This window comes from Vanacampus margaritifer, chromosome 11 (genome assembly GCF_051991255.1).
Source record: "Vanacampus margaritifer isolate UIUO_Vmar chromosome 11, RoL_Vmar_1.0, whole genome shotgun sequence".
NCBI lineage: Eukaryota > Metazoa > Chordata > Actinopteri > Syngnathiformes > Syngnathidae > Vanacampus > Vanacampus margaritifer.
Genome location: NC_135442.1, coordinates 3,291,374 through 3,311,099, shown reverse-complemented (window position 1 = coordinate 3,311,099; position 19,726 = coordinate 3,291,374). Strand labels below are relative to the sequence as shown.

Here is a 19,726-nt window from a genome sequence, read left to right as displayed (position 1 = left end):
CCCTTCTGTTTACTCGAGAAATCTGGCAAATATGCCATCACTGCAAGCACGTCAAGGTTAGATGCTAACACATCTCATGCATTTTGTACAAATTATTCATTGAGCGTGTGAGGGTCTCTTAATATTTACTGAAAATCATTAAATTTGCATGTTTCTGCTTTTGTACAACAGTGTTTTAGTAATTGAATCATGATCTGAGTGGGGGATCTTACGGGTTGCCACGACATCACTAAAATATTCAATTCAAATGTTAATTGCGCGCCATGTCTGGTGAACCACATCTTGTGATTTGAGATCAAATGCAGCACATTGAACTTTGCTATCTACAGCATGTATTAAAACGGGTACTGTGAAATAAGCTCTTTTTTGCAACTCAATTTTTGAGATTTGTTTCTAAATATGTTTGAAGATAAGTGCTGAAAACAATTCATTAATGAATTGCTGAGAAACAGCAGCTAACTCTTTTTACCATCTCAGTTGGATTCAGTCTAGATTTTAGGGGCGTGGTCAAAACTGGCATGATTCGGCCCTCTCCCACTGTATAACTACTTAAACACCTTCATTCCATTAGTGGCTATTTGGCACAAGTGCCACTTCCTCAGCGATAATAACTTGAGCCATTTCTAGCACTGTAGCTTGCAGTTAGCCATCAAGCAAAAATTCATCTTCCCTCAAGTGGTTCGTGTTAATTGGCGCCACAATTTCTTTGCCTCGCTACGTGGCAGCGGACGACAGTCCAGCCGCGTCAGCATGCTCGCGGGCTGGCTGCAACGTCGTGAGGAGTGGAGGAGGGAGAAAAACATTTTTCCAAGGTAATCAGTGCGTCGCACCGCTGTGGCCGCCTCATAGTGCACCTCGGTTCAAGGCGGGACTGGCACCAAAAATCGGCCCTGGCATTTTGACTTCGACCAGCCAGCCCGCTGGTTTAGTTTGCTGTTTATATTTGTAATTGATTAATGGTGTTCTCCCTCTTTTGGGGTAAAATAGAGAAAAATACTAATTAAATAGCACCATATTGATCCCAAATGACGTGGGCCCACTGGGCATCTGCTCTGTATACCAGATGGCCAGTCCAGCCCTGCCTCGTTCAGTCACAACGGCTCGCTGAATTTAAACACGGGCAGAGGAGGGGAATATTGTCCCAGCCCGGCACAAGCACAGATTGCTTGTCAGGCTTGTTAACATTACTCTTCTCTGCGGTGCAGCAAATTTACAAGACAAACAGCATTTTTGGTCATTTTACAGAGTCCTTAAGTTCCGTAGGCTGGCAGCAGACAACAAATATGGCGTGCGTGCGTTAATGCCGGCAAAACGTTAATTTCCGAGACGACAATGTACACGCGTCGATGTTTCTGTGATTTAAACAGCCTCTTCTGGCTCACACTTTTAGCATGATTGCGCTGTTGTCTTATAATTCAGTATGAGTGAATATGGCCACTTAACAAATGGGCCCTCACACCATTATCCATGTCAGTATGGAAGCGCGGCGCTTTCACACATCCCACCTTGCCAGTTAAGTCTCAGTGACTCATTTTCTCCTCTCTACGCCCCTCACTGAGTCCCTATTGTTAAGGACAGCATGTGAACTAGTCAGCAAAAGAACCAACAGAAACAGCAGATTTAGAGCTGGGGTGACTTTGGGGTCATCTCCCTGATGTTCAAATTACAGAGCACACACGTGCCAATAGAAGTGCTGCATCACTAATTCTGCTTTTACAAAGAGAATACATAATGCTCACCGATACTTTCAGAGAGACAACGATAGGCCTGCAGCGGGGGCTAGGTGATACCATCTTAAAATAATCATCTGAGTTTTACTTTTAATCGTTTTTTTTTGGGGGGGGGGGTTGCCCCTGCCCCTGCCCCTGACCCTGACCCTGACCCTGCCCCTTCCCCTGCCCCTGGTCCTGCCCCTGCCCCTGTCCCTGCCCCTGCCCCTGCCCCCAAACATAGGAATGATACAAATGAATGAGCAAATGTTTAGCCAAACAGTAGCAGTGTTAAAAAAAAAAGTCCTTCCGCTTGCTATATCTGGTGTACTTTTCAGCTATCATCCTCATCATTAAACATGCTTTCCAGCAGAGTATATATTGTGACTGTAGCGTACTTGTTTATGAACAGCTGACGCACGTTGTAGCTCTACACTCATTCCGTATAATAACGTCAAAGTTCAAGGCCTTGCTCTTTTGTTTGCATTCCTTCAGCTACGCTGTATACAAAGGCTGAGCTTCTTGCAAAAGCTTCAGTGCTCTTGAATGAACATACGGTATGCTTACAATGTTGTCACCCAACAACACATTTTGTTTACTGCTGTCTTAAAATAATATCACTCATGAGGTTGTTACTTGGCATTTCAACAGAAGACTTTCCAGCTTTCCACTATCTGTCAGCAGGAGTTGAACCCTAACATTGTGAAAATAGTGTTGTTGATGATGAATACTGATACTGTGAGATGTACGACACAAACTCAAATTATAGAACATTTAGTTACCAACAAATAAACAAAGCCACAGTTCTAAGAATTAAGAAACTCTTAAAGCACTTGAATGCCCCCCCCCCCTTTCACATGAAGCAATTAGCAATGAATAATTGAATGTTTCTTTTTCAATAAACTTGCAAAACACTGCCAAGTGTTGGGATTACTTTCAAGGGTGCTTGATGATGTTCCCATTTCGCTTAATAGAGGTCGCCAACAACTTCAAGCAAGTCGCCCATGAAGGTCAACGAAGCTCAAAATTAAATAAAAACCACAAATGCAGACGGGAGCAATGCGATCATTAGACAATCAATTTGACCTGCGAAGGTCAGCGTGTACAGTACACTGCTGAGTACCGCTACACAAAAGTGCCCATGCTGGCTATCATGTCTTCAAACAGACCTTGTCGTGTGCAACTGAAATGAAAGACTGAAAAACTTCTTGCCATGATTTTAAAATGCCTAAATTGTTGATGTTTGATCTGTGAGACCGCTTCCATTAAGGATTTTTTTCCAGAAGCCCCTCTGTCCTCTCTTGTGCTCTTCCACCTGTGTCTTTCCATCTCGTTAACGCTGCCAGATTGCTGTCCAAATCCACCTGCAGTTTCTTTCTTCAGGTTGATTTTAATAAACCGAACATCTCGGCTTAACATGCCGCTATATGCATTTACATCCAGCAAACCCAATATACCAGATTTTAATAAGACATCATTGATCCCTCCTCAGTGATCCATTACTAATCCTTAAGCGCGGCTCCTCTAAACGCAGAATGAGTGCATCGAACGCATCCTTCATGATGAAGAATTATTTTCAGGGCTACGACAATGTGAGTCATCGTCGCCGATACACAAATGCACACACGCATGTTAAGCCAAATATGAATTCCTTTTACATACTGGGACTACTCTTCCACACCAGTGGCCCCATTTAAGGAGCCCCCGAGTCTCCACTGTTAACAGTGTCGCACCACTTATAGTAGCAACTTCTCTCATTGGCATATTTGTTTGACTTCCCATCCATGAAGTCATCGTAAAATAACACTTACTGCATGTGATCACAGTAAAACTACTACGAAACATTATGCTCGATCCTAGCCAATAATTACAGTCTTCAGGGATGTGATTTTTCCGCTAATTCGCGGAATTACGCTTTTTTTATCTCATCCCCCAAAAAAAAAAAAAAATATATATATATATATATATATATATATATATATATATATATATATATATATATATTATTATTATTATTTTTTTTTTTTTTGTAGTTCATTGTGTATGCACATGACTCCGACAGATAACATCTTCTGCTATAACAAAGACATTTGTCTTACTTTTCATTTGGTCATGATACAATTATTTGTTCATGAAATTTGAACTCTTCAACATTATTTATGTGTTAACTTAGTAATCACATTAGTTAGATATGATGATATTCTCAGTGATAGTTTTTAAAAGCAAAGACAGTCCAATGTTTTTGAATGTGACTGATTTTGAGTTGACTAAAACTGCCATTTTATATGGGATAGTTCAATATACATTGAAAATTTATGCTGTTGTTTTGTCTATTTCTTTGTCATGTGAGTGCATTGAAAGTACTTAAAAACACGGAAAACCCATGAGCTCCCCCCCACCAGGGCACTGCCCTGGACCTAGCTGGGTGCCAGCGGCCCCCAGACCCCCGGCTAAATTTTCAGATAATTTCACTTTGGTCAAATCACATCCCTGAGTCTTACAATTGAATGACTTTGAAAACAAACTTCTTCACCAAGCGAAGCAACAGAAAATCCAAGAAATAAATCAGACTTCAGTATCACTAGATTATGCTTTAAGTAAGACCTTTTGCAGATTTTTTTATTTTTTTTTTATTGCTGTAATTCCTGATCACAGCAGTTTAGTTTTTAGCATGAATTATGGTTAACCCTTTCAACCGTGATCCATTTTTGGTGGGATTTGTGTCTCAGTATTGTCCTCTGCCACTCATTCCATATAGGAACTATTAATATTCCGTCGTTCTGGTCAGATCTTCACCAATCCCCCTCATTTACCATCACATCTCGTCATCCTGCTCCTCTACTTTCTGAAAATTGTTTTCTTCAGTGTATTTCTTGTCCACGTGGTGCATATTACAACACCCTGTGGCTTCCCTTGCCGCATCGCCAGACGTTAATGTATGTGCTGTGTTCAGACGAGACGGGAGCGTTTTGCTCAAATTTATCACCGTGTTATTAAAGACTTTAATAAATATTGATGTCGAAGTTAAATGTTTCTCGCCCGACTCGCAAAGGCATACATTTCCTGTTTTTATTTGCCAGGGGATTGTCTAGCTTCTTAGCGAAGGTGGTGATTAAACTGCCGTTTGGAGGTTTCATCTCCGCATCTGATTAATTTATCAAAACCTAAACAGAGCCATACTCATTTGATTTGATTTAAAATTTTGCATGTCTCGCGATTTCTATTCATATTAAATGAGCAGCAAACAAACACTTGATCCATTTCAAACACGACTTGATCAATCCAAACATGTCTTCGGACTCGAAACAACATTTAGTCTGCCACCGAGTAGTTATTTTAAAGCTCTTGCATACTGATGAGGCGCATACGCGGCTAATTATGTTTATTCTGCCTGACGGGCCCGTCCAAGATTCATGTGCTCTGACGCTCTTTAATTGCCATCACCTTGCTGAACTTTATCTATGAGTTGTTCAAATTAGTTTGCCATGTTTGGAAACGTAATTACCAATAAGTGTCTGCTTCAGTAATCTTCAACTTGATCAGACAGGGGGGGTAGGGGGGTTGTACTACCATAAATATGCAAACCCAGACTCCCACTAAGGCTGATATTCACGAATATTCACGGCTTGTCGCTAGGATTAGAATGTGACTGTTTGGCAGAAGTACAGACTAAAGACATCCAAGACCAACATACAGGATTTACACGATGCATTTATGTCAATGGATAGCTATAGATGTGTTTTGCTAACTTGGCCGACCAACCAATCAGAGGACAGAAAATGTTAAGGTCATCAAGGGCAATTTGAAATCTGATTGGCTACTGCCTCATTGCTAATGTAGAAGAAGCAAAATTAGCCAGCACTATTGCTTCTGAAGGCCCCGTGCGGAATACATTGACATGGCAACACAGACTGAAATCTGTTGGGACAAAACAATTCATCATTCACATACAAATTCTTGAAGTAGTGCCGCCAAGAGAAATCCTTCCAAATAACCAAAAGCTCATGGACTGCTGGGGATAAACAAAAACAATTTCATGGAACAAGTATTCAGGTTGTAATTGTAGGTCAATGTTTCTGACAGTGTTTAGGCTGGCCACGGAATTACTTGCTGGAAACAACTGGAAAGTGCTTGGCTCGTCTCAAATCTCTTGAGTCATTTCCGAATGTGTTTATTGGCTTTGACGTCAGAGCTCTCGAACCTTTATGGACCTTGCTTTGGGATGATTCCTTTTTGCAATTGTCCACAGCAAAAAAAAGGGACCAGGAAGGAAGCCTTCCAAAACTGTTATCTCAGTTGTAAGTGATGTATTTTCCAAATGTTGACAGCAGGTTTAGTGGAAGAGCCTTTAAAGTGAATTCAGATTTTTGTTTTTAAATATGTTTGGAAGATTATTGCTGAAATTGTGCAAAAAGTGACAACTATGTATGACTGAATTGTGGAGCTATATTTACCGGTACTAGGACCAAGAATGCTAGCTTGCTAGCTAGCTGTTGGCTAGCACCGCTCACTGCGATAACAATGTGGGCTAAATCCCAGAGGCTGGTGGATACTCGACACTTGGAAGAGACACGACTAGTACATTCACAGCACAATATAGATACGCCTATATTTTAGTCATATGGAATTCCTGAATTACATTAATGACTACATTAGTTTGAGGAAGCATTTAAAACATTAATGGCCCATGTCACACCTCTCAAAAATGATTAGAAGTGAATTTTACTGTAGCACACTGTACGTCTGGCTTGAATTCATCAAAGTTCAGTCGTTTTGCAAGCGGGGAGAGCAACTCTGAGCAACCGTTGGGAGACCATCTGTGAACCTTTGCATGACAGATCCGAGCCACTGAATATTCATTTGCCGTCCTCCCTTTATCACATTAGATTAGAACCCATGTGGCGAGAGGAGAGGAAGAGAGGTTGACAACGCGGTTAGCTTGTCAGGGACCTTTACAGCTCGGCGTTAAATAGCACATTTGCCAAATGGATGTGAATGTGTTGAGTGTTCTGGGACAGTGTGTGCTCCCTGATGAGGGAAATCCCCTTTTGTTGAAGGGACGTCCACTTATGTGTCATGAATCTAAGTACAGCTGTTCAATCCAGAAAGGGATGACTCAGAAATTAGGTAGGAATTAGCTTACTGTAAAGCTTTCCTATGTTTTGAATAAAATGTATGAGTTTCACATTTTGAATTGACTTGAATACGGTAGAGCTGTCAAAATGTATCGATTAACCGATAAGTATGATCAAATTAACAACTATTTTAATAATCGAGTAATTGATTGGAGCTGTTTTTTAAATTTGAAATGGTCCAAATCCTCTGATTTCAGCATATCAACAGCAATTGTTCACTAATTTCTGATTTCTTCATAAAAAAAGACTGATTATCTTATCCCTGCAATTGGCTGGCAACCAGTTCAGGGTGTACCCCGCCTACTGCCCGAAGCCAACTGGGATAGGCTCCAGCAACCCCCGCGACCCTTGTGAGGACAAGCGGTTAGGAAAATGGATGGATGGATGGATGATTATCTTATTATCTGTGTTTAATCAAAATAAGACATTTGCAAACATCTGTTTTTACTTTGGAAAACAACGACCGAACCGGTAACATAGTACAAAATCAATCCATTTTTTTTAATCACAATATAAATACGAAGTATGAAATCAACACCAATCACTGGTTAATAATAAACAGTAATCAGGGAAAAATGCTTTTTTAATACACTTTAATGCAAAATTAAATTGAATCCGATTGGTTGATTAATCAATTGAATAATCTATACATATCCGATAGTGACAGCACTAGAAATAATTTATTGAGCTGTACCCGTGCTTTGCATGTGGGCAAAACATACAAAAAAAAGGTATTTTCTGATATCAGCTGGATAAGATTATAGTGCCTTATTTTCCTGCCCAGCACAAAAGCAAAGCGCAGTCCAATTGTGTGCATAGGGTGGAGCTTCATTAGTGCCATTGCGGGAGAGAACGCAGACAATCCCCGGCTAATCGAAGCAGCTCCCTTCATTGACTTTTAATCCGGTGCAGAGAGGTCGTGATAAGCAAAGTACATTTACAAGGAACGCCACAAAGTTCTTCCCTAGTGGGTGATGTAAAGTTGATGGCTGTGGATGGCCAATTGGAGACCGCCCTTCCACCCTCCATCACGCGTGCGACACAACTACCAAGGCGGAGCTCTTAAAAAAATTATTTTGAGATGAGAATGACGATCATCCATTCAAGGAACTGGCTTCTACAATGACTCAGTGGAATTGTCCCATACTAATACGTCTTGTAAACTCTTTCTCATGAAAATATAAAATCATCTTTTCATACGAACTCTCAAAGACAAGGGCACTTCCTTTTGACTGAATTAAATGCTGTGTAAAACGGTGGCACTAAAGAGACGGCCAAGCAATATTCATTAAGGACCACCGAGGTTCCCTACACATTTCCATGCAAATGCGTGGGAGGGGAAGCTAGCCGGAGTTTTTATTGTGTCATTACAGAAGCTATACCAGCGTACTTGCTTTGCGTAAATCAGCACGCCGTGACAGCCCCTCACTGGAACCGGCACATTAATTGAAACATTTTGTCCCTTCCCAAGTCCAAATGGACGCTTTGAATAAGTAATCAGCAAGACAAGATGGTCCATGTGTGGCGGAATGTGACTTCTTACGAGCCGGATAACTTCCGGGATTTTTGCCGATCCCATCACATGAGTGATAAATCTTTCCATTAGGCGCACGCAATGGCGCGTTGGTAATGGCGACGTTGGTGTAGTGGAGGCAGAGATGTGACACATTGGTCAGCTGTGTTTGATTTGCTCCCACGTGAGTGAGGGTCACCTGTGTTCCTCATGAATCATTAAACAGCTGCTCTCCGCTGTGCGCCCGACTGGCGAAAGAATTAAATGTCTGTGTGCGCTTTTTTTTTTTTGTCCTTTTTTAAGGGACTTCATGTGTTGTCGCAAACATCTGTGCTGTGCAATGTGCAAGGCTGTGAAGTAGAAAGGCATTACACACGCTTAGGTTACTTTGGGTCGTATAAAGATTTTTAAATATATTTTTTTTAATCCTTCGACGTGATCTCAAAGGAGGATTTTTTTTTTCCTTGCATCGTAAAGAAATGCTAATCACAACTGATTGGTGACAGACACTCTCCACACTTTGCTATATATATATATATATATATATATATATATATATATATATATATATATATATATATACAGACGCTCCCCACCTTACGAACGAGTTACGTTCCGGACGATCGTTCGTAAGGTGAATTTGTTCGTAAGTTGCTTCAGTGCTATATTTTGTATTATAATTTATGTTTAAAGCCTATATAAGTATATTGAAGGTTTATATAAGTATGTTTAAGGCTTGTACAAGTAACCTGCATTGGTTTGTACTGAAAAAAACTTTTAATAAAATGGAGAGAATACGTACAGTACTGTACTGTACTACGTATGTTAGAGAGAGAGAGCGAGAGACACGCACAGTATGTACATGTACGTAATAAGATAAATAAAATGAAGTTTAACTTACTTTTGGAAGATGTACTCGATGCTTAAGGAGATGATGGAGGAGGAGGAAGAGGAGGATTTTATATCGTGAGAGATTCTTCGTCGTCGCTGGAATCGGCTTCAAAAGTTATTTCCTGCTTCACGGGGACCGGCGTTTTTTTCCTCCTCCTCCTCGCCACGTTGCTCAGCCTCCAATGAGCTCTCACAGCGCCAATCGTCGGTATTAGCGGCGGAAAGAAGCACTACGCGCAATACAAAATCGAACTTACAGCATTTCTTTCCGAACATTTTTCGACATACTGTACGCGCAGAAATGTTCGTATGTACCGTTGTTCGTAACTCGAATGTTCGTAAGTAGGGGAGCGTCTGTATATATATATATAGCGTTATAGATAAAGGATGTAATTTTCACATTCCAGTAAGCGGAAGTATAACAGCAATTTCTATTTTGTTTTTCCAGGTGCACGAGAGGTTGTAATCCGATGCCCCCTCAATCACATACAGTGCATCGGCACGAAAAAATGCATTCACTTCAACAAACTCTGCAACGGCGCACGAGACTGCGAGGACGGCTACGACGAAGGAGTCCACTGTCGAGGTAAGAACTGATGGATGCGTCTTCTTCATACATGAGCAGCACAAATAGTCCAATGTCAACAGTTCTTCTTTTTTTTTATCTGCATCAGGAAGATTATAAAGTTTTAATTTGATAATTAAATTACTATTGGGCATGTACTTTTATTCTCGTTTGATCTGCAAAAAGCTTTAAGGCCCTGATGCACCAGTGATTTTTTTTTTTTAGTTTATTGTTTACTTTGCTTATATTTCCTTTCACAAGGCAGTAAAAAAAAAAATGAAAAAAACTGTACAGGAGAAACATGCCAGTGAGATCTGTCTTCCCCACTTGCGTAGTTGATTAATTCAGTTTGATCTTAAATTGGACGGCCAATAATCACAACAAAGGGTAGCAACTTGAGAGCGTCATAGAAAAAATAAATAAATAAATAAAAGATAAACCATAAAAGGCAAAATGCACAAGGACTGTAAAACTAAAAAAAAAAAAATGGAAAAACAACTCACTCATGCTAAATCTGTTTCATCCAATTATTATGTCGTTTTTAGTGATTTACGAATAAAACATGATCCGACACGTGAAATGCTGTAAATGCTGCCAGCCAGGTTGTGGGAGCACAAAATGCAAGTGAGCTTTATTACATTTGAGATTATGAGCCATTAAAATCGCTCCATGAGTTGATGTCGGTCTTGAAGACATACGTCAAGCTTATGGCCGGCAGTCTTCATGTCTTAAGGTCTGTGCAATGTTTAAAAAAATAATAATAATAACACGTTTGTACGTACTCTTAACTGTGACACGTGATGAATGTTGCCATTATTTTGTTGACTGCGTTGCATTTGTCTTCCATACTTGAATATCTTCAACATAATTTTTCTGCCTTCAAGGCCAGTTCATTATTTTTTCATTTCTAAAAGAAAGATCCGTGCGGGATTGATATGGTTCAACGAGGGCAGCTGTAAACCTGATCTGGCCTTTGTGTAAAAGTGACTTTGACGCTGCCTGTCTATACAATTTAATGAGTCAATAATATGAACGGGAAGCATTTAAATATGTCATTAAACAAACCAGGCAATGCAAGTTTATGGTATGGCGACTTGGGGAAGTTTGCCGAAGCTTGTGAATTTTGCAAGGTGAGCCCCTCAACATGTCAGAACCAGCAAAAAAATAAAAAATAAATCCTCTTGGTTGGTAGAACCTCTACAGCGTTCCCTTCCTGTCACTTGCTGTGACCTTTGTTGTCCCGTTCGATGGGTAAAGTCAAGCTGGAACTTTCCTTTGGTGGTGTCTGGTGCAATGACAACATAGACGACGATTCTCAGCTCCCCGTAGTGCAATAGTGTAATCCATTACAGGCAAGCAATGACAAGCACCTCAAGATGAGAACATTCGCCAGCAACGCATACACAAGCCACCGCCAAAAAGCAACAATACAATATCTACTTTCTTTGCTTCAAGGGCTTTAAATAATTCCTCAAGTATCATGAATGCACATTTCAACCAGTGCATTTCAACCATCTTGAAATAATTCGACATTAGCGTCACCGGGGACTGCGTGGTGCCAACCATCTGCCTTATGCACAGTGCGGCCAGTCCAACGGACAGCGGCCGACAGAATTGCAGAATTGAGGTCACCAAGGAGAAGTTTTAGACAACCAGCTGGGTCTCTTACTAAAATCCACCCCCCCCCCCCCCCCAACCTTCCTCCGCTCCCGCCCACCGCTTATGAATATACATGCTCACATCCCGAGGGGACTTCAGTGAAGGTGCCCAGATGGAAAAGCACCAAACTCTTTTTTAATTCACCTTCAAGAGACGTGCTCATTCCGAGTCACATGATGAACTCTTTGGACTTAGATAGGCACAATTTGGCTGCGGACTAAAAGTGAATGTTAAAGACCCTTTAACTCATTCACTGCCATTGATTCATTTCAACTATTTCTATTAGTTTATCATTTTTTCCCACTTTTGTTAACAAGAGTATGAAAACCTAAAAAAAAATATTGTACGTTTAGAACACATAAAATTTGTGATTAATCATGAGTTAACTAGTGAAGTCATGCGATTAATTACGAAAAAAATGTAATCGCCTGACGCCCCCAATTTTGAGAAATCTTTTTTTTTTTTTAATTATCTTTTCTTTTTTTTCTTTTTTTTAAAGAAAAGATTATTAAAAATTAGGGGCGTCATGCGATTAATTTTTAAAATCCTAATTAATCGCATGACTTCACTAGTTAGCTCACGATTAATCACCAATTTAATATCTGTTCTAAATGTACAATAAAAAAAATCTAGGTTTTCATACTCTTGTTAACAAAAGTGGGAAAAAATGACGCCCCCAATTTTGAGAAATCTTTTGTTATTTTTTCTTTTTTTTTGTAATTTTAATTATTTTTTCTTTTTTTTTAATTATCTTTTCTTTTTTCTTTCTTTTTTTAAAGAAAAGATTATTAAAAATTAGGGGCGTCATGCGATTAATTTTTAAAATCCTAATTAATCGCATGACTTCACTAGTTAACTCACGATTAATCACCAATTTAATATCTGTTCTAAATGTACAATAAAAAAAATCTAGGTTTTCATACTCTTGTTAACAAAAGTGGGAAAAAATGACGCCCCCAATTTTGAGAAATCTTTTGTTATTTTTTCTTTTTTTGTAATTTTAATTATTTTTTCTTTTTTTTAATTATCTTTTCTTTTTTCTTTCTTTTTTTAAAGAAAAGATTATTAAAAATGAGGGGCGTCATGCGAGAAATTTTTGAAATCCTAATTAATCGCATGACTTCACTAGTTAACTCACGATTAATCACCAATTTAATATCTGTTCTAAATGTACAATAAAAAAAAATCTAGATTTTCATCCTCTTGTTAACAAAAGTGGGGAAAAATGTTAAATAGAAATAGTTAAACTGAATTTTTGACGTCTATAGCCGTCAATGGCAGTGAATGAGTTAAAGTCATTTTCGTGATTTTTTTCTAAATACATTAAGTATGTTTGAATTGCTGTTAGGTTAGGCAGTTATTGAAATATAGCGTTAAACTCTTGCTCACCTTTTCAGTTGTCCATGTTTTTTTTTGTGGGGGGCGTGGCTAAACCATGGCCCCAAATACGCACATGGGCCCCTGGTACGAGTCGATTAACTATTCACTTTTATTACTTATTAGGTAATGTTACTGTTTGTCTGTCTGTTTGTAAGGATGTTACAAACAAAATTGATGCATCTGTTTGCTGACATCATTTGCATAATATATTAAGGATTAGAAATCCTTTTTCTTGAATCCTTTATTTTTGTTACTCATTGTATTTAAATGGCAATTTAAATGAAAAATATACTGTAAATAAACATGCCCGGTTCCCATTGAAAGCAATATTCCTCAAGAAGGACATTTTAGCATTTACTGTACTGTGATTCTCAATTACAGCCAAAAGTTGCCAACTTTAGTTACGGCTCGACGACATTAATCTCACATTCTGGAGAACGGCACAGGAAATTACACAGCTGGGCTATAAATAAGGTGGTATTTTACTCCTAACTTCATTTGTGGCACATTGATCTAAGCTATGTTATTAAACATTGCTTAGAAATAACACAAATCAAAAGCCTTTGATTAAATGATGTTCCATATGATTTTCTTCTGCTGCTCCAAACGTGTATCTGTGCTTTATTAAACCTTCGAGTCCTTTATTACTTTCTGTCATTTGCTGTCTTCTCGTTTGATATGATAATGATAATAACACAGGAGAGTTGCTAGGTGGACCACATAAGCGGTTTTCTGTCCATGATTCAGCTTGAGCAATAAGTGCTTCTAATGACTTGACATGGGTCAAGACCGGGGATGGAGTACGCACACACGCACACACGCACACACACTGTGTGCTCCCAAGTGGACCTACTTTGAGCATTGCATATTTTTTCCTCTGATGTGATTAAAGTCAGCATAGGCCCAATTAGCGGATGTCGGAGCAACTATCTTTTGGTGTAGAGACATACTATTTTTTTCCCCTGGTCATGTGGAGGGGTCTCTTAAACTTTAAAAATCTTTGAAGATGTTAAAAAATCAGTGTGTGTGTGTGTGTATACCGCAATCTAGAATGTCCACTAAAACTGATATAAAAACTGTAGTGATGAAAAAAGTATGAAATTTGAAGAAAATGAGCAATCTTTCATTTGGGTGATGCTTTGCAACTTTTTGTATGTATATAAATTTTTTATAAAAAAATATTTAATTTAATTTTTTTAATTTAATTTTTTTTATTTAATTTTTTTAATTTTTAACTCTTTCACTGCCAGACGTTTACAGAAACGGGTTGTCCCCAGTGCCAGCCGATTTAAGCATTTTGACTGATCTTTCAAGGTCCACAGAAAATGTTGTGTTTGGACTATGGAAACACACATCCTACCAAATGAAAGATTGAACTCTCATCTTTCATCAGAAAAAAAAGTTTGTTTCTACCTTATTCCGTTCTTCAGTAATCAACAATAGAAAATGGTTACTTTCACCGAAATTCTCTGTATTGAAACAAAAAGCGGAGAAAACAAGCTTTTTGTGAAACGATGTTATTTCATGCTCTCTAGTGAATTCTACACTTCTTTTTGTCCATGAATGATGCCACAAACACCTAAATAGTGCTTTACTTCTGTAAAACGCTTTCACCAACAATGAAAAAGTGTTTTTAGTTTGCAAAATACGTTTATTTCCATTCAACAGTGTAACAATTTGACAAAACAATTTCGCTAACTATTTACAAATGTGTGCAACTGTGGTACTACTTACAATTATGTGGATGTTTCAAATAGTTTTTCTTTTTATAACGCTCCCCTGCGTGCAAGGAGACGCAGCAGGACTCGCACAACAGATTAGTTTCACTTTCGATTGTCCCTTTCGCGTGCAGACCTTTCTTGACGGCCTTTTTTTTCCGGGGAATAGCAAGTAGCAGACTGTACCCACTCCTCCGATGAATATGCATTGGACTCGGGGCACTCTTCGTCGTCCGATTGAACGTCCGCCTGAGCGTTGTGCTCAGTGTTTTCCGGTGTCAGCATCGCTCGCCCATGAACCTTTATAACGTCGTCATAGCCGCCGCGTTAGCGCTTCCAACTTCGCCGTCAACCTCGAAGTCACCATCATCATCATCATCCATGATGATCATCGTCGTCATCAATGTGCTCTTTATCGTTGGTCGATGTCTTTGAAAAAAACGTCTCGACCGTGAGCTGCTTGCAAGCGGCCGCCATTATGGCTTCTTTAGCCATTATCCCCTCAACACTCTAGCCCCGCCTCATGACTTCTACTGACGCCCACCCAATCTTGTCAAAAGAGAGTCATTGCTGCCCTCTAGGGGCCAAAAATAGTCATTAGGCTCAATAGACCTGCTTGAAACTTTCACCACAGCTGCGGAAGGCTTGCCTGCACCCGTTTCAAAATATATATATATATATATTGTATGACGTCTTTTAACGTCAGTGGCAGTGAAAGAGTTAATTTTTTAATTTTTTTTAATTTTTTTTCTGTATGTATATTCATAATGATCAGAAGTTGTAGTGATGGCACATTGAAGGTATTCCGTATCATTGACATTTCTTTGAATCAATGCGTTGAACTCTCCCGTTGTCTGACGTTGGCAAATTGGCTTTGTGCGAAAGTTTAATTGAAGCAACATGAATGGAGGCATTTGTAATGCTTTCACTTTGTCATGCCTTTCTTCTCCAGTGACATTTACAGAACACACTAATTGATACTCTGGTATTTTAACCCTAATTTAGAACCAAAAGACTTATCTCGTTATTAGTAACATGTTGAGCTCGGTGATCCTGGCATTTAGTGCATCCGATCCACTTGTTGCGCTATTTAGCGTACAATTTAATATGGCTGCTTTGACCGCATCCAAGTCTTAATAAACGGACTATACAGTTGCGGTACGAGTGACCTGACGTCCAGGTTTTTTTGTTCATTCATTCAGGCCTTTCTTCTTTATTTTTGGGCTTCAATTTGCAAGTACAAATGGAATTTGAGTGCTCCGTGGTGGCTAATGCTAAATCATTGTTTTGACGAGTCGGGTCATGGGGTCATTGAATTGTTCAGGGTCCTGTATATGTTGCTATGTTCCTGTAATAGTCATTCTTACGTCCTGTATTTTAGTTTCTGCATTTGTGACTCTTATTTTGTCATACAATCCTTTATTCCGCCATATAGAAATGTGCATTGCCCTCATGAGAGCTACTGAATGACACTTTGGTCGATACGTCAAGGTTCCTTAGCCGAGATTTTCTCTCATCGCGTTGAAGTTTTTTCCATGCAAACTATTCTTCCGTGTCTTTGTGGTTGCTTCCGTGCATCCAGCGCTGTTCTCTCAATTGAGGCTTCTCAGTCAAGTGTTTTTTTTTTTCTCAAGGCCATCTGAATCCAGGCCTGCTCTTTCTTGTTACTTTATATCTTTGTATGTAAAGACGGATTGATGCTACTTCCATTAATTTCAATGGGAAAAGAGGATTTAACCCCTGGGCGTTATTTTATTTTGAAATGGCTTGGTCAGAATATGTGGTCAAATAACGCCCAGGGGTTAAGACAGGGGTGGGCACACTCGATCCTCGAGGTCCGGAGTCCTGCAGGTTTTGGATGTTTCCCTTCTCCAACACAGCTGATATATGATCAGCTCCATCAGCAAGCTCTGCATAAGCCTGGTAACGATCCTATTGATTAGAATCAGCTGCGTTGCAGCAGGGAAACCTCCAAAACCTGCAGGACTCCGACGACCACTGATTTAAGGTATGAGTGTTTTGAGTTACAAGTGTGGTAACACTGTACTGAAATCGCCATTTCTTGGAATTCACTTTTATCATTCTGAGTTTGGCTCCGTATTCTTTTTTTTTTTTTTCAGGAGAGCTCAGTATTGTTCATTCGATTTGACATCATCATTGCTCTCCTTTTTTTTAAAAAACAAACAAACAAATAAATTAAAAAAATTTAATAAATGTTTTTTTTTTTTTAAATATATATACATATATATATACACATACACACATATATATATATATATTTTTATTTTTATTTTTTTTTTGTATGTGGGTGAGTGTGTGTATGTGCGTGTGTGTGTGTGTGTGTGCGTGCGTGCGTGCGAGCGTGTGTGTATTCATCAGTTCACCTAAAGCCCATTAAAAAAAAATCCCATACTAATAATATAATATAATAATAAATTGCCAAATGCAGAAACATCAATGTAAGTTATCACGATGTCGTGGCTCTCGCTAACAGACAGAATTAAGTAACCTAATTCCGGTAAAAAATAAAATAAAAAAAAATTCTAGAAACATGGTCTACGTATATAGAATTTTTTAACCTAATTTGGCTCCGTATTCTAATATATTTCCGGTTTGGTCATTGTTTTAATTTTGTCAGCTCTATTCATAATGTAACTTACTGTACTATTTTCCCTTCTTAGAGAATTCTGATCTCTTGTCTACTAAGCCCTTTGTGGGGAAAACACTCCATATTAATATTTACTACAGGTAAGCGTCATAAAAAGGCAAGCTATAGTAGCGGCGACTTAAGTGGTAACAGCCTCAGCATGTCATGACTGAGACTTAATGACGCATGGAAATGAGATTGTCAAAGTGCGTGGGAGCAGACGGTGTCACGTTAGCTCACAAATATATGCAATAGTATCACACAAACGCAGCTTTAATATGAAATTAAATGAATGAATTCATATGCAGTGGTAGGAATATTAGCATACTGACTGAAGTTGTATTATTATTATTACTGACTGTTTCATGCAAATTAATTTAAATGTCTTTTGGCAACAAGTCTCCAATCACGAATGTTTTTGGGCATTTTTCCACCCCCACGGGATTAAAAGCTACCCGCACCGGCTGTGTGAAATTTGCCAGTACAAATGCACTCCTCACCACCACTGTGACCTCAATGACGAATAATCAGAAGAAAGTTTTAAAGCGGGGTTTGCTCGTACTGACAATCGGGTTGAGTTGAAGCATCCTTTCTCATCGGAGTCAGCAAAGGCCTGGTTATGAGATTATCCTGCACGTTGGGTGTGGAGTGATTGTTTTTTTTTTTTTCAAATCTGCTTTGAAAATGTCCAGGGCAGACAATTGTAAATGCTAAACCTCTTTAACATGTATGATCACAAATCATACATCAAAAGGAAAAAAATGAGCATGTCTTGTCTTCTCAGATTTTGACAAATAAAGTTACCACACTCTTCCACATTCTACCATGACTTGCACACACTCATGGCTGACAATGAGGCACTCTATAGCAGCCATGGCAGGCCGAAGACCCAATCCACATGCTGGCTGTCAAGTTTGATTAAAAATACTCCAAGTTCTCCAAACTTGTGTTTGCTAGGTGACCTAACAACAACTGACTTACCACATAAACAATTTCAATCTACACTTGTAGCCCTTACTATCGCTAAAAAAACAATTCTTGTTAACTGGAAAAATAAACAAACTCTGAATATCGACCAATGGTCTAACCTCCTCATAAATCACATTTTAATGGAAAAAATATCAGCCTCAAACAAAAACCAAATATCAAAATTTATAGAAACATGGTCTACGTATATAGAATTTTTTAACCTAATTCCGGTTACTTAATTCTGTCTGTTAGCGAGAGCCACTACATCGTGATAACTTACATTGATGTTTCTGCATTTGGCAATTTATTATTATATTATATTATTAGTATGGGATTTTTTTTTTAATGGGCTTTAGGTGAACTGATGAATACACACACGCTCGCACGCACGCACGCACACACACACACACGCACATACACATACTCACCCACATACAAAAAAAAGGGTATATATATATACAGGTATATATATATATATATATATATATGTGTGTATATGTGTATATATATATGTATATGTATTTAAAAAAAAAAAAAAAAAAAACATTTATTAAATTTTTTTAATTGATTTGTTGGATTTTTTAAAAAAAAAAAAGGAGAGCAATGATGATGTCAAATCGAATGAACAATACTGAGCTCTCCTGAAAAAAGAAGGGAAAAAAAAGAGAAAAAAAAAAAGTTTGATTAAAAAAAAATTTTAAATAAAAAATCTTCCTCCTTCTCTTCATATCGTGCGCACACTCATGGCTGACGTGGCACTCTTAAGCATTTTAGGCAAACTGCTCGTCACAATTGCACCAGATAACAGCTGATGCAAACAAATGTGCGTATATGGTGGGAGAAGGGGGCGAGTCGTGCCACGCCCAATCTGGAAAATTATAATGGTGGAAGATTGTTTGCATGCCAGATCTCCTCAGTCTGAGCACGTTTTCAGCAATTTTCTTCCAACTGATATTTTAATTCACTTCACAGGGTCTTTTAAAAAAAAACAAAAAAACATCTACCTTCATTACTGTCCGTTGTTCTTCTTTTAGTGAAGACGTTGTTGCAAAGGCGGCTCACAGTTTGACTTCTTCCTTTGACACGTCTCCTTTGTCTCTTCGGATCAAGTTGATTGATGTGCTGATCATCAGTTTGAAGCTTGGCAAGATGGACTTTTGCGATTTTGTGTAATTGTATTCACACAAATCAATCTCCCTCACGCAGCGAAACCGATCTGGCATCTTAAGTAGACCAAACTTGTGTACGCTTACAGTGAGTGCATCCCATGCAGTCAAATTCATTTATCAAGCGATTTGCTCAGATGTGAATTGTTTTGATCACATTTAATCAATAGAAATCTATTTCATCTGTTCCTTGGGTCAAACATTCGCCATCATGAAAAAAAAAAACGATTTTGCAACTCACTGCAGTAAAATTCCATTGGAAGTTTTTTGTCTTTATTTCACCCAGCGGATTTCCTCCTGGAGTGAAGACGCCTTTAATAATGGATGTTTGTGCTGCTATTACTATTCAGAAAGCTCAATTATATATATTTTTT

The 19,726-nt window shown here is 38.7% G+C and overlaps 1 protein-coding gene across 11 annotated transcripts in view; it reads left to right on the top strand.

Moving 5' to 3' along the window:
• Window positions 1-19,726, top strand: part of lrp1bb (low density lipoprotein receptor-related protein 1Bb) — a 258,634-nt gene that overhangs the window by 75,332 nt on the left and 163,576 nt on the right. For all 11 annotated transcript variants that reach the window (XM_077579279.1, XM_077579277.1, XM_077579282.1 and 8 more), the window contains one exon: window positions 9,697-9,834. In XM_077579279.1, the coding sequence (XP_077435405.1) occupies window positions 9,697-9,834 (138 nt within the window). The remainder of the gene's footprint in view (window positions 1-9,696; window positions 9,835-19,726) is intronic.